At 56.8% G+C, this 15770-nt stretch overlaps 1 protein-coding gene across 1 annotated transcript in view; it reads left to right on the top strand.

Moving 5' to 3' along the window:
- The first annotated feature begins 5821 nt into the window (after positions 1–5821).
- The window catches only part of nudcd3 (NudC domain containing 3), a 47190-nt gene continuing 37241 nt past the window's right edge, over positions 5822–15770 (top strand). The window contains exons 1-2 of the mRNA XM_043681393.2: positions 5822–6147; positions 13979–14292. Of these exons, the coding sequence (XP_043537328.1) occupies positions 5950–6147; positions 13979–14292 (512 nt within the window). The 5' untranslated portion in view covers positions 5822–5949. The remainder of the gene's footprint in view (positions 6148–13978; positions 14293–15770) is intronic.

The raw sequence follows: 15770 nt of genomic DNA on the forward strand, positions 1-15770 counted from the left end.
AATTACAGGACTTTTTTCTCTCATTTGCACTCCTCTGTCTAAAATGATACTGGAAACAGAGTCCATTCGGAACTGAATTGGATAAAGCCTTGCTGGAAATATTTACAGGGCTGTGGTTAAAGAGCACAGATTGGCACTAATTGGACAGCTATTCAAAGAGCTGCCACTGACACAGAGGATTGAATAATGTCCTCTGGGCTGGATCATTTTAGATGATGTATGTTTGAACACTAGTTTAATCAAATGTAGTAGTTTGTGACATTTTCTTGGGATCCAAGACTTTTATTGAATTCAATTTCCATCATCTACAATTGGTGGGATTTGAACCCAGATGTGCAGGACGTTACTTGCCGTCTCTCAATTAATAGTCCAGCGATAATGCCACCAAGCCATCCTCTCTTCTGAAAAGGCTCCAAGAGGAAGTCAGAGAATAGGAATCCTGCAGTGAGTAACTCATCTCCTGACTCCAAAAACCTGTCCACCATCGACACAGTACAAGTCAGGAGTGTGGTGGAATCCTCCGCACTTGCTGTAACTACACTGAAAGAAGCTTGACCATGTCCAGGACCAAGCAGCTTGCGTGCTGAGTATTGCATTAACTACCTTCACCATTCACTCCCTTCACCACCTATATATAGTGACAGCACTGTCTGCAAGATGGACTGCCACAATTCACCACGTGATATTGCTTGTCAAACCCACAACCTGCACTATCATGAAGGACAGATTAACAGACGTATGGGAGCATCAACAGCAAGGTTCCCTTCAAATCGCACAGCATACAGACATACAACTCCTTCAATGCTACAGGGTCAAATGTTAGAAGTCACTCTGATGTAGCATTGTGGGAGGACCTGCAGCCATGGACAGTGTTTGAAGAAGGCATCTCACCATCATCTTGTCCAAGGCATGTCAAGATGGACAATGAAGGCTGGCCTCGCTAATGATACCAACTACCATGACTGTTAAAAGAAAGGCAGTTATACTGTTAGACATGAACCACAGATAACCGAATGAATGGGGCATTGACAGTCAAGTTCACTGAACTGAGCTGTTCCCAGGTGACTGATACCCAAAATCAGTTCAGCGGGTTACAGACAACTGGACTTCAGTGGGATTGCTGACTAATTGTCGCCAACCAGACTGGGGTGACAGACTGATTGTAAACATAACAACTGAGCAGAAGCAGTGGAACTGTCCAAGTATAAACTTGTGTCAGTGAGAAATGCCTTGGGTATGTTTATTTTCCGTGTGTAAAGATAGTACAGAACAGAACTGTTCTAGTGATTATGTCTGCAGATAAAGAGTTTTTATGAATAAAGTATATTTTTAAAAGAAAAGAAAACTATCTTTGTTTGGATCCCCCAAGACCACTTTCCCTTTCAGAAGAAACCACTCCCCACTCAGCAATATCCCCATCTTCCTGAGGGATGCTTAACCTTTTGCTCAGAGACAGAGACTGACTTTGTCAGTGACTCATTCATCTCACCTCTATCACCACCACCACCGCTCCCCCCCATTCCTCGCTTGTGGTCGCAGGTGGTGAGGGAACCAACAAGAGAGAAATACATCCTTGACCTCATGCTTAGCAATCTGCTTGCTGCAGATGTATCTGTTATTGACAGTATCCATAACAGTGATCACCATGCAGTCCTTATGGAGACAAAGTCCTGCCTTTGCATTGAGAATACCCTTCATCGTGTCGTGTGGCACTGTCACTGTGCTAAATGGATAGAGTTCAAACAGATTGAGCAATTCAAGTGGGCATATGAGGCACTGTGGGCTATTCACAGCAGCAGAATTCTACTCCAGCACAATCTGCAACCTTATGGCCTGGTACATCCCCCAGTTCCCATGGACCATCAAGCCAGAGGGGGTCAACTGTAGTTCAATGGAGAGTACAGGAGAGCAGGTCAGAAACAGCATACCTGAAGATGAGGTGTCAACCAAATCAGCCACATGCAGGACTACTTGCACACCAAACAGCATAAGCAGCAAGTGATATACAGAGCTAAGTGATTCCACAACCAATGGATCAGACTCAACTCTGCACACCTGCCACATCCAGTCTGGAGGAGGAGGCTCCACAAATATCCCCATCCCCAATGATGGAAGAGCCCAGCACAAGTGCAAAAGATTAAATGGAAGCATCCATGTGGATGATCCATCTCAGCCTTCTCCAATGGTCCCCAGCATTACAGATATCAGTCTGAAGCCAATTTGATTCACTCCATGTAACATTGAGAAATGGTTAGAGATGCTGGATACTGTAAAGACTATAGGCACTGACAACTTTCTGGCAAGCATACTGCAGATTTGAGCTCCAGAACAGGCTGCTCCTCTGGCCAAGCTATTCCACGATAGTTACAACCCACCAGCATCTGCTCGACAATGTGGAAAGTTGCCTAGGTCTGGCCTGTATACAAAAACCAGGACAAATCCAACCCAGCCAATTGCTGCCCTATCAAACTACTCTTGATCATCAGTGAACTGATGGAAGATATCATTAACAGTGGTATCAAGCCTGCTCAGTGATGCTCAGTTTGGGTTCGACCATGGTCATTCAGGCTTGACCCCCTTGCAGCCTTGGTTCAAACCTGGACAAAAGAGCTGAATTCCAGATGTGAGGTGAGACGTCAAGGCTGCATTTGACCGGGTGTAGCATCAAGCAGCATGTACAAAACTGGAATCTAAATTGGGGCAAGGTTTCTGTGGGTTGGAGTGATACCTGTCAGTTATGAGGATGGTTGTAGTTGGTGGAGGTCAGACATCTCCGCTCCAGGACATCTCTGCAGGAATTTCTCAGGGTTTTGTCTAAAGTCTAACCACCTTCACCTGTTTCTTCAATAATCTTCCCTCCATTATAAGGTAGAAGTTGCTGGCCCCTCTTCCGCAGTTATGTCAGAGCCTGGGTGTCTCTGGAGAAGGAACACATGGTGTCCACCAACACACTCGAGATCTTCAGGGAAGGGTGGGCACCGCAGGGAGTAGAGTGTATTATTTCCCCCTCCAACTCGATTTTGATTTAATCCCCCTCTCCACTTCACTGTTTGAGTATGCAGCATTGCCCTCTGAGAAGGGCACTGCTTGGCACTGGCCACTCAGGTGTTTCCTTTCTTCCTGGTGGTGGAATATAAATAAAGGTTTACACAGTTGTTGTTTTTCACTGTGTCTGACACCTGGACACACATGACATGGGTGCTGGGGAGAAATAAACACTACCGTGGGACTTAGTTCTCAAACGACGATGCAACAGAGTACAGGACAGCTTAGTGGCATGGTGTAAAGACAACAATCTCTCTCAATGTCAGCAAAACTAAGGAGTTGGAGGACACACCCATGTCTGTATCAATAGTACTGAGGTGGAGGTGGTTGAGAGCTTCAGGTGTCTAGGAGTAAAGATCACCAATGTTTTAACCTAGTTCATGCATGTCAAAGGTGTAGTCAGGAAAGCACGCTAATAGCTGTACTTCCTGAGAAGGCGAAGGAAATTCAGCAGGTCCACAATGACCGTTAGCAATTTTATGGTTGCTCCATAGAACGCATCCTGTCCCCATGCATCACAGCTTGGTATGGTAACGCCTCTGCCCAAGACTGCAAGAAATTAGAGAGAGTTGTGAACACAGGCTTTTCTCATCATGAAAGCCAGCTTTCCTCCCATTGTCTCGGGACAGCAGCCAGCTTAACCAAAAATCCCTTTCACTCTGGTTATACTATCTTCCACCCTCTGCTGTTGGACAGAAGATACAAAAATCTGAAAACATGTACCAAGAGATTCAAGAACAGTTTCTTTCGTGCTGTTATCAGACCTTGAATGGACGTCTCATATATTAAACATTGATCTTTCTTGACACCTTCCCTGTAGCTGCAAAGCAATATTTTGCATTTTGTTCTGTTACCATGATGCACTGATGTGAGGGATGATGGCATGCAAAACAATACTTTTCACTATATCTCGATCCGTAAATAAATCAAAACAAACAATAAATCAAATCAAGAAGTTTCACACCAGAACAAAGCAGCTGCTTGTTTGGCATCCAAAAGCATCCACTCCCTGCACCACCCATGCTCAGTGGCAACAGTGTGTACTATCTAAGATACAGAAAATCACCAAAGTTCCTTCGCGACAGACCTAAAAAAAAAATCAAAATCCTCTTAGATCTTGCAGACTTCCACTTCCGGAACCTATTTTATCCTCGTATCTGCCAATGAGCAACATACTTTGTTTCATACTTTTATGTTCTCCCTTGAATCTCGCACCTTATTTCTTCTTTGATAAACCATCACATTCCCTTTTCAGGGCTGGATTGATGCAAAGGTTATGATTTGATTTGTTTGTTATTGTCACATGCAGCTAGGTACAGTGAAAGGTTTTGTTTTGTGTGCTGTACAGACAGATCATAACATACAAAGATCATAGGGTGTTTGAACAGAGTTATAGCTGCAAAGAGGATGCACATAAAGCAAGATCAATGTGAGATTTGAAATTTGAGAGGTGCATTCAGAATTCTAATAATAGTGGAGAAGAAGCTGTTCTTGAATCTGCTGGTACATGTGTTCAAACCTTTGTACCTTGTGCCTGCCAGAAAAGGTTGGAAGAGATTTTAACCGGGGTCGGAGAAGTCTTTGATGATTTTGGGTGATTTCCCTGGCAATGAGAAATGTATATGGAGTCAATGGATGAAAGAAGGTTGGTTTGTGTGATTGTTGGGCTGTGTTCACAACTTCCTGAGCAGTTGCCTTTCTGAGCCTTGATGCATCCAGATACAACGCTTTCTATGGTGCATCTGTAAAAGTGGGTGAGGGTCCTTATAGACATGCCAAATTTCCTTCGTGACCTGAGGAAGAAGAAGCATTATTATGCCCCTCCTCTGAGGCAGGAGGTCATGGTTCAAATCCCCTTGTTCCAGATGAATGTTAAAACATATATGAAGAGGTTGATTATAAAAAATAATTCCCTTTTGAATGCAACCATTGAAATTGCTTCATCATCCAATGCATCCTTGACATCACCTGCACTTTGGAGCAAATCACTACAATGCTGGAAATGATTTGGAGGTGCTGGTGTTGGACAGGGGTGGACAAAGTTAAAAATCACACAACATGAGGTTGTAGCCCAACAGGTTTATTTGGAAGTACTGGCTTTTGGAACACTGCTCCTTTATCAGGTGGTTGTGGAGTATAAGATCCTGAGACACAGAATTTATAGCAAAAGTTTACAGAGTGATGCAACTGCAATTATATATTGAATATATTCAGCGTATAATTTCAGCTACCCCATGTAAACATTTGCTATAAATTCTGTGTCATGCAATCTTGTGCTTCACAACCACTTGATGAAGGTGCAGCGGTCGGAAAGTTAGTGCTTCCAAATAATGCCTGAGATCACAGCGTCCATGGAGAGAGGGCATCCTAATGTTTCGAGTCCAGATGACTCTTCATCAGAGTTCTTATGAAGAATTATCTGGACCCAAAATATTACTGTGCTCTGTCTCTCCATGGATGCTGTCTCGTCAACTGCAGCGTTTATTTGTCTCCAGTCCCTCTTTTTTAAAAAAAAAACAAGTAATTTTAAATCTCTTGTGCTCCTTCCCTCAAGGTCGGGGCGTCACTGGATGGTCTGCATTGTAAGTGTTAGAAAACTTCGTTTGTTTGTCGCTGCCGAGATTTCCTGCAGCAAGTGGCTGTGATCTGACTGAGGTCGGGGGCGGCGCGGGGGGAACTTTAGAGAGGCGGCACGTGGCGCCGGGGGGGTGGGGGGCCGATTGTGGGCGACGGACCAGTTCCGCCGGAAGTGTTTCGGGCGAGCGGGTGAGAGAGAGACACTCACACAGACACAGACACAAAAGGGACGGAGGGAGGAATCTCAAAAGTAAGAAAGGCGAAGGATCGCGGTCAGTGGCGGCGGCTCTCCCCGAAGGAGAAGGAGAAGGAGAAGGAGCGGCGGCGATGGACGGCCCTCCCGAGGTCACCGAGATGTACGACCAGGCGCTGCTGGGCATCCTGCAGCACGTCGGAAAGATCGAGAACTTTCTGGAAGTTTTCTTCGGCTTCCTGTACAGGAAGACCGACTTCTTCCGAGTGATGGCGCTGAGGGAGGACAGGCTGGGCTTCCCACCCGGGGTGGCCGAGAAACTGGCCCTGAGGGTGAGTGCTCGGCCCGGCCCGGCACAGCCCAGCGGGGGGCGGTGTGCTCATGGCGGGCCTCCAGCTCCCAACTGCTGACCCTGTCTCAACTCACACCCAGTCTGCTCGCCCCCCGCCCCACGCCCCCGACCCCGGCCCCGGCCCCCTCCCCCTCCCCCGCCCCCGCCCCCTCCCCCGCCCCCTCCCCCCTTCCCCGCCCCCTCCCCCCTTCCCCACCCCCTTCCCCCCTTCCCCGCCCCCTTCCCCGCCCCCTTCCCCGCCCCCTCCCCCCTTCCCCGCCCCCGCCCCCTTCCCCGCCCCCTTCCCCCCTTCCCCGCCCCCTTCCCCGCCCCCTTCCCCCCTTCCCCGCCCCCTTCCCCGCCCCCTTCCCCCCTTCCCCGCCCCCTTCCCCCCTTCCCCGCCCCCTTCCCCCCTTCCCCGCCCCCTTCCCCCCTTCCCCGCCCCCTCCCCCCTTCCCCGCCCCCTTCCCCGCCCCTTCCCCCCTTCCCCGCCCCTTCCCCCCTTCCCCGCCCCCTCCCCCCTTCCCCGCCCCCTCCCCCCTTCCCCGCCCCCTTCCCCCCTTCCCCGCCCCCCTTCCCCCGCCCCCCTTCCCCCGCCCCCCTTCCCCCGCCCCCCTTCCCCCGCCCCCTTCCCCCGCCCCCTTCCCCCCTTCCCCCCGCCCCCCCTTCCCCCCGCCCCCCCTTCCCCCGCCCCCCCTTCCCCCGCCCCCCTTCCCCCGCCCCCCTTCCCCCCGCCGCCCTTCCCCCCCGCCGCCCTTCCCCCCGCCCCCCTTCCGCCCTTCCCCCCGCCCCCCTTCCGCCCTTCCCCCCACCCCCCTTCCGCCCTTCCCCCCACCCCCCTTCCGCCCTTCCCCCCGCCCCCCTTCCGCCCTTCCCCCCGCCCCCCTTCCGCCCTTCCCCCCGCCCCCCTTCCGCCCTTCCCCCCGCCCCCCTTCCGCCCTTCCCCCCGCCCCCCTTCCGCCCTTCCCCCCGCCCCCCTTCCGCCCTTCCCCCCGCCCCCCTTCCGCCCTTCCCCCGCCCCCCTTCCGCCCTTCCCCCGCCCCCCTTCCGCCCTTCCCCCGCCCCCCTTCCGCCCTTCCCCCGCCCCCCTTCCGCCCTTCCCCCGCCCTTCCGCCCTTCCCCCCGCCCCCCCTTCCGCCCTTCCCCCCGCCCCCCCTTCCGCCCTTCCCCCCGCCCCCCCTTCCCCCCGCCCCCCTTCCGCCCTTCCCCCCCGCCCCCCCTTCCCCCCTTCCGCCCTTCCGCCCTTCCCCCCGCCCCCCCTTCCGCCCTTCCCCCCGCCCCCCCTTCCGCCCTTCCCCCCGCCCCCCCTTCCGCCCTTCCCCCCGCCCCCCCTTCCGCCCTTCCCCCCGCCCCCCCTTCCGCCCTTCCCCCCGCCCCCCCCTTCCGCCCTTCCCCCCGCCCCCCCTTCCGCCCTTCCCCCCGCCCTCCCTTCCGCCCTTCCCCCCGCCCTCCCTTCCGCCCTTCCCCCCGCCCTCCCTTCCGCCCTTCCCCCCGCCCTCCCTTCCGCCCTTCCCCCCGCCCTCCCTTCCGCCCTTCCCCCCGCCCTCCCTTCCGCCCTTCCCCCCGCCCTCCCTTCCGCCCTTCCCCCCGCCCTCCCTTCCGCCCTTCCCCCCGCCCCCCCTTCCGCCCTTCCCCCCGCCCCCCCTTCCGCCCTTCCCCCCGCCCCCCCTTCCGCCCTTCCCCCCGCCCCCCCTTCCGCCCTTCCCCCCGCCCCCCCTTCCGCCCTTCCCCCCGCCCCCCCTTCCGCCCTTCCCCCCGCCCCCCCTTCCGCCCTTCCCCCCGCCCCCCCTTCCGCCCTTCCCCCCGCCCCCCCTTCCGCCCTTCCCCCCGCCCCCCCCTTCCGCCCTTCCCCCCGCCCCCCCCTTCCGCCCTTCCCCCCGCCCCCCCTTCCGCCCTTCCCCCCGCCCCCCCCTTCCGCCCTTCCCCCCGCCCCCCCCTTCCGCCCTTCCCCCCGCCCCCCCTTCCGCCCTTCCCCCCGCCCCCCCCTTCCGCCCTTCCCCCCGCCCCCCCCTTCCGCCCTTCCCCCCGCCCCCCCCTTCCGCCCTTCCCCCCGCCCCCCCCTTCCGCCCTTCCCCCCGCCCCCCCCTTCCGCCCTTCCCCCCGCCCCCCCCTTCCGCCCTTCCCCCCGCCCCCCCTTCCGCCCTTCCCCCCGCCCCCCCCTTCCGCCCTTCCCCCCGCCCCCCCCTTCCGCCCTTCCCCCCGCCCCCCCTTCCGCCCTTCCCCCCGCCCCCCCCTTCCGCCCTTCCCCCCGCCCCCCCCTTCCGCCCTTCCCCCCGCCCCCCCCTTCCGCCCTTCCCCCCGCCCCCCCCTTCCGCCCTTCCCCCCGCCCCCCCCTTCCGCCCTTCCCCCCGCCCCCCCCCTTCCGCCCTTCCCCCCGCCCCCCCCTTCCGCCCTTCCCCCCGCCCCCCCCTTCCGCCCTTCCCCCTGCCCCCCCTTCCGCCCTTCCCCCCCGCCCCCCCTTCCGCCCTTCCCCCCGCCCCCCCCTTCCGCCCTTCCCCCCGCCCCCCTTCCGCCCTTCCCCCCGCCCCCCTTCCCCTTCCCCCCCCTTCCCCTTCCCCCTCCCCCCCCTTCCCCTTCCCCCCCCTTCCCCCCGCCCCCCTTCCCCTTCCCCCCCCTTCCCCCCCTTCCCCCCTTCCCCCTTCCCCCCTTCCCCCCCCTCCCCCTTCCCCCCCTTCCCCCCCCCTCCCCCTTCCCCCCCCCTTCCCCCCCCCTCCCCCTTCCCCCCCCCTTCCCCCTTCCCCCCTTCCCCCCTTCCCCCCCCCTTCCCCCCCCTTCCCCCCCCTTCCCCCCTTCCCCTTCCCCCCTTCCCCTTCCCCCCTTCCCCTTCCCCCCTTCCCCCCTTCCCCCCTTCCCCCCTTCCCCTTCCCCCCTTCCCCCCTTCCCCCCCCTTCCCCCCCCTTCCCCCCCCTTCCCCCCCTTCCCCCCCCTTCCCCCCCCTTCCCCCCCCTTCCCCCCCCTTCCCCCCCCTTCCCCCCTTCCCCTTCCCCCCTTCCCCCCTTCCCCCCTTCCCCCCTCCCCCCTGCCCCCCCTTCCCCTTCCCTTCCCCCTCCCCCCCCTTCCCCCTCCCCCCCCTTCCCCTTCCCCCCCCCCTTCCCCTTCCCCCCCCCCCCTTCCCCTTCCCCCCCCCCTTCCCCTTCCCCCCCCCCCTTCCCCTTCCCCCCCCCCCCTTCCCCTTCCCCCCCCCCCCCCCCTTCCCCCCCCCCTTCCCCTTCCCCCCCCCCTTCCCCTTCCCCTTCCCCCCCCTTCCCCTTCCCCCCCCCTTCCCCTTCCCCCCCCCCTTCCCCTTCCCCCCCCCTTCCCCTTCCTTCCCCCCTTCCCCCCTTCCCCCCTTCCCCCCTTCCCCCCTTCCCCCCTTCCCTCCTTCCCCCCTTCCCTCCTTCCCCCCTTCCCCCCTTCCCCCCTTCCCCCCTTCCCCCCGCCCCCCCCTTCCCCCCGCCCCCCCCGCCCCCCCCGTCCCCCCGCCCCCCCCGCCCCCCGCCCCCCCCGCCCCCCCTTCGCCCCGCCCCCCCCCTTCGCCCCGCCCCCCGCCCCCCCCTTCGCCCCGCCCCCCCGCCCCCCCCTTCGCCCCGCCCCCCCTTCCCCCTTCCGCCTTCCCCCCTTCCCCCGCCCCCCCCGCCCCCCTTCCCCCCCCCCCTTCCCCCCCCCCCTTCCCCCGCCCCCCCTTCCCCCCGCCCCCCCCGCCCCCCTTCCCCCCACCCCCCCGCCCCCCTTCCCCCCGCGCCCCCTTCCCCCCTTCCCCCGCCCCCCTTCCCCCCTTCCCCCGCCCCCCTTCCCCCCTTTCCCCCCCTTTCCCCCCCTTTCCCCCCCTTTCCCCCCCTTTCCCATTCCCCCCCTTCCCCCCCTTCCCCCCATTCCCCCTCCCCCCTTCCCCCCATTCCCCCTCCCCCCTTCCACCCTTTCCCCTTCCCACCCACCCCCCTCCCCAGTCCCCCCGTCCCCCTGTCCCCCGTCCCCCCTTCCCCCGTCCCCCCGTCCCCCGTCCCCCCTCCTCGTCCCCCGTCCCCCCTCCCCCCTCCCTCGTCCCCCGTCCCCCCTCCCTCGTCCCCCGTCCCCCCTCCCCCGTCCCCCCTCCCTCGTCCCCCGTCCCCCCTTCCCCGTCCCCCCTTCCCCGTCCCCCCTTCCCCGTCCCCCCTTCCCCGTCCCCCCTTCCCCGTCCCCCCTTCCCCCTTCCCCCCCCTCCTCTCCCCCCTTCCCCCCCCCTCCTCTCCCCCCTTCCCCCCCCTCCTCTCCCCCTTCCCCCCCCTCCTCTCCCCCCTTCCCCCCCCCTCCTCTCCCCCCTTCCCCCCCCTCCTCTCCCCCCTTCCCCCCCCTCCTCTCCCCCCTTCCCCCCCCTCCTCTCCCCCCTTCCCCCCCCCTCCTCTCCCCCTTCCCCCCCCTCCTCTCCCCCCTTCCCCCCCCTCCTCTCCCCCCTTCCCCCCCCTCTCCCCCTTCCCCCCCCTCCTCTCCCCCCCCTTCTCCCCCCTCCTCTCCCCCCACTTCCCCCCCCCTCCTCTCCCCACTTCCCCCCCCTCCTCTCCCCACTCCCCCCCCCCTCCTCTCCCCCCCTCCCTCCCCCCCTCCGCCCCCTCCTTCCCCCCTTCCGCCTTCCCCCCTTCCCCCCCTTCCCCCTTCCCCCTTCCCCCTTCCCCCTTCCCCCCCTTCCCCCTTCCCCCTTCCCCCTTCCCCCTTCCCCCTTCCCCCCTGCCCCCCCGCCCCCCCGCCCCCCCGCCCCCCTGCCCCCCCGCCCCCCTGCCCCCCCGCCCCCCTGCCCCCCCGCCCCCCTTCCCCCCGCCCCCCCACCCCCCTTCCCCCCACCCCCCCGCCCCCCCGCCCCCCTTCCCCCCCCGCCCCCCTTCCCCCCCGCCCCCCTTCCCCCCCGCCCCCCTTCCCCCCCCGCCCCCCCGCGCCCCCCGCCCCCCCGCGCCCCCCGCCCCCTTCCCCCGCCCCCCTTCCCCGCCCCCGCCCCCCTTCCCCCCCTTTCCCCCGCCCCCCTTCCCCCTTCCCCCGCCCCCCTTCTTCCCGCCCCCCTTCCCCCTTCCCCATTCCCCCTCCCCCCTTCCCCCCTCCCCCCCCCATTCCCCCTCCCCCCTTCCCCCCTTTCCCCTTCCCACCCACCCCCCTCCCCAGTCCCCCCGTCCCCCCGTCCCCCGTCCCCCCGTCCCCCCGTCCCCCGTTCCCCCCTCCCTCGTCCCCCCGTCCCCCCTCCCTCGTCCCCCGTCCCCCCGCCCCCGCCCCCGCCCCCCTTCCCCTTCCCCGCCCCCCTTCCCCGTCCCCGTCCCCCTTCCCCCCCCTCCTCTCCCCCCTTCCCCCCCCCCTCCTCTCCCCCCCCTTCTCCCCCCTCCTCTCCCCCCCCTTCTCCCCCCTCCTCTCCCCCCACTTCCCCCCCCTCCTCTCCCCCACTCCCCCCCCTCCTCTCCCCCCTCCCCCCTCCTCTCCCCCCCTCCACCCCTCCTCTCCCCCCTTCCCACCCCTCCTCTCCCCCCTTCCCCCCCTCCTCTCCCCCCTTCCCCCCCTCCTCTCCCCCCTTCCCCCCACTCCTCTCCCCCCTTCCCCCCACTCCTCTCCCCCCTCTTCCCCCCTCCCCCCCCTCCCCCCCCTTCCGCCCTTCCCCCCGCCCCCCCCTTCCGCCCTTCCCCCCGCCCCCCCCTTCCGCCCTTCCCCCCGCCCCCCGCAGGTAGGACAAGATTAATTCAGGATATGTGGTCAGCATGGACAAGTTGGACTGAAGGCTCTGTTTCCGTGCTGTATGTCTCTATGTTTTACTGCTGTTGCAACGTCAGGTTTCTGTAGCCTTTTCTAGAGGGAGGGCATTTGGTTTCTGTTGAACTGTTGGAAAAAAGTCTGGTATTTAAAGAGAGAAACTTGAAGCTCTCTGACACTCCATTTCCTGCCTTTGAATTGAGAACGTTGGACTGAGCTTGTGATTCTTGACTAGGGTGTGCTGTCATATACACAAAGTGAATTGTGCAATCTGATCAGCTTTTTACCTTGAATGTTACAGAAATAGAATGAATCCACCGTCATTGATGGTTCCACTGTTAATTTTAAGCAATCGATAATTTGCTGTTGGAAAATTTTCCTGTGAATCTAAAGCCACTTTTGTTGCCTTAATAGTGTAAATGTGCTCAATTTGCTGGGATTTGCTTGTCAAAAAAATGATCCTTCAGAAGAAAAAAAAGCACTTGAATTTATTTTGTTTCATTTTGAAATCACCAGATGTTGAATTTTATATTTTTGTATAAATACTGGATGAAAATTTTACTTTCTCTGTGGCAACATCGCTATTTTAGATCTTATATTCTTGTTTCCGTTTTCCCTAACAGTACTGTGCTTCAATTCACACTCTTGGCTTCCTGTTCGACCCCTGAACGGAAGATTCCAAGAAGAATCAGCAGTTTTTGTAAACATAAATTTGGATCCTCCATACCAGTTTGGCCCAGTCAAAAGGTAGTATAAGACACATAGACACTCACAAGCCTCTGTTGCACTAATGTGTGACTCCATAAATCCCTGGTCTGGGAGCATCTGAATTTCAAAATATCCATACTTGTTTTCAAATTACCCTTCCTTTCCTGCCATCCCCATCTCTGTTTCTTCTTCCACCCCGAAATCCTTGAAGAACTTTGTACTGCTCCCAGTTGTGGCATTTTTGCACTTCGAGATTTTAATCGCTCTCGTCGGTGATCGAGCTGAACAGTTTTTGACACCGCTCCCACCCCTCCAAAAATCTCTCTCTCTTCACTTCACTTCACTTCAACTCTTTCATGACCCTCCTCAAAGTGTCCTTTTTTGACCAAGCCTTCAGTCATCTGCCCCATTATCTCATAATAAGAAAAACCAAAAAGAATTGATAGACATGCTGACCAGCACAACGCTTGTAAAGTATCATCCACTTGAAATGTCAACTGTTTCCCTCTCCATAGATGTTGTCAGCGCTGTGCGAGTATTTCCACAGTTTTCTAATGTTACTACAGATTTTATGTTTCCTTAGTATTTTGCATTTGTCATGAGTGTATGATTCTGTTGATGTTTTGATCAAGGTGCTCCACAAAAACAAAGTTCAGCTGATTCCGAGTTATTCAGTAGCATATAATGAAGGATCTGAATTTTGAATTCTTACGTTCCTTCTGGATTATGTTTTAATTGAATAAAGACTTGAAATGCCTCACTTTTGGTCATACCTTCGTCAAAGGAATTGGCAGTATTCTGGCTAAATACTTACTTAACCAAGCTGCAACCAAGAGTTCTTCAAGCGTTGAGAGTCGTATAGTCATACAGCATGGAAACAAACCCTTCACTCCAACTCATCCATGCAGATCAAGTTTCCCAAGCTAAACTAGTCATTTGCTTGAATTTGACCCATTTCCTTCTAAGCATTTCTTATTCATCGACCTGTCCAAATGTCTTTTGAATGTTGCAACTGTACCTGCATCTACCGCTTCTTCTGTCACTTCAAGTCATGTACGAACCTCTCTCTGTGAGAGAAAGTTGCCCCTCAGCTCCCTTCTAAATCTTTGTTCTGTCACCTTAAAATTATGCCCTTTAGTTTTGAACTCTCCTCTCAGGGAAAAAGACGTTTGTCATTCAACTTATCTGTACCCCTCATGATTTGATAAACCTCTTCGGTACATATTAGTTCTTGAGTATAGCAACAGGTGTTGGATGTTGATCTCTTCTCGCCTGCTTTGCCATTTAGTGGGACTGTGACTGATCTGTTTTTAATTACATTTACTCATTTTCACACCCTGTCCTTTAATAGATTTATTTAACCCGAGGTCTTGTGGTTATAATCTTGTTTACAAGTGGGACAGATGCAGTCAGTATTTTCACAAGGGCATTATCTTGTTTTCAAGGCTTTCAAAAAGTTTGAACATTATTCTCTTCAAGATAATGAGAGACGGTTGAAAGAACTGGAGAAGAAACTCAAGAGCAAGAACGTGGAAGAGGACAAACCATGCGTTCCACTTCCTGGCCAGGAGGTGGAGGTTGAGTCAACAGCAGAGGAACAACCAGAAGCAGAAGCAAGAGAGTCAGATGAACAGAACAGCAAGCCAACGCAGAATGATGATCAAAAGATGCCTGCAGATTTTCAGCAAGTGATTGATCCACCACTCGAGGGCGCTGCTGCAGCCCCAGTTGTGAAAAAGGAGCAGTCTGACCCATTGAAGTATGTGTGCACATTTATTCTAAGATAAAATGCAAATAAGAATCTGTATCGTTTCTTTGAGGTGGCTCTGAGGATATTGGTAGTTGCAATAGCCTTTTGCCGGAGACCTGAAATGGGTTAGTGTCTTTGCTTCTTTCTTGTTTCACTCAAATGTCACCTGACTGTGTGAAGTAAATGTGACAGATTCTCTACTGCATTGCAGATATTACTTGTCACGGGGTTTGATTCACTGTCTGACTGCTCCCCATCTAGTGTTTGTACTTGGCTTAAGCTGTGTCCCAGCTTGAATGACTGGTGAACAGAGTTTTAAAATGAGACAAGTGGATGCGTCTTAGAAAGCACAATGAGAAGTAACAATGTAAAGTAAACAGTAAGATTTTAAAAAGTGAGCAGAGAATCACCAAATTGTATAAGTGGTTCCAGCACCACAGAAAGCAGCTATTTGGCTAATTATGTCTGTACTGGCTCTCTGCCAAAGCAACTCTGTGAAACCCACCTGTCTGGGTTTACCTTGTCCCCCTGAAATTTCTTTTTCTCTGGATAATTGGCTGATTTTTTTATTTTTTTGAAAGCTTTTATTTAATCTGCTTCCACTACATACGCAGGCAGTGCATTCCAGATCCTTTGACATTTGGCTTCTGTTGCCCTTTCTCGTTTTGCCCATTACCTTAATCCAGCATCCTCTAAAATCTTCCTGCAAATCACAGCAGTTTCTGTCTTTCGATTCTGTCTCAACCCCTCTGTGGTTTTGAGCACCTACACCCTTTTTCACTTTTCACTTCTCCAAAGAGACCTAACCCATCATCTCCATCCAAAGGATTTCATGTGTCTTCCTCATCCCTGGACTAATTTTTGTGAATTATTTTCTGCATCTTCTGTGTTGCCTTTACCTACTGACTGTTTGTTTGGTGCCCAGAACTGGACACACCACTCTCAATAGTGTTATGTAGATTTTTATGTCCTGTCCATGTTTTTGAATTCCAGGCTCTATTGATAAATCTTGACTTCACTTTACTGTACTTTATTTTATGCAAAGGGTCACAAATCTAATTACAGGTACAATAGGTGAGGAGACACCTCAGAGGAGGAGGGCACTCAATGCAGGACTGAGGATTCTGTACTTAAATGCACATAGTGTATGAAACAAGGTAAATAACCTTGCAGTGCAGTTTGAAATTGGCAGGTATGATTTTGTGGGCATCACATGGATACAGCTGCAGGATAGTCAGGACTGGTAAATAAATATCCAAGGATACACATCCTCTGGAAAGGCCAGACAGATGGGTTGAGGGGGCAGTGTTGCCTTGTCAGTAAGGATTGAAATGAAATTAACAGCAAGACGTGATATAGCATTGGAAGCTGTCGAATCTGTGTAAGTCGAGTTGAGGAGAAAAGACCCTGATGGGAGTTGAGTACAGGCCTCCAAAGAGTCATCAGGATGTGAGGAAGAAAATAAAGCAGATAGAAAGGCATGTAAG

Source organism: Chiloscyllium plagiosum, unplaced genomic scaffold, assembly GCF_037043375.1.
Source record: "Chiloscyllium plagiosum isolate Xiang-an unplaced genomic scaffold, Cpla_swu_hap1 HiC_scaffold_48, whole genome shotgun sequence".
NCBI lineage: Eukaryota > Metazoa > Chordata > Chondrichthyes > Orectolobiformes > Hemiscylliidae > Chiloscyllium > Chiloscyllium plagiosum.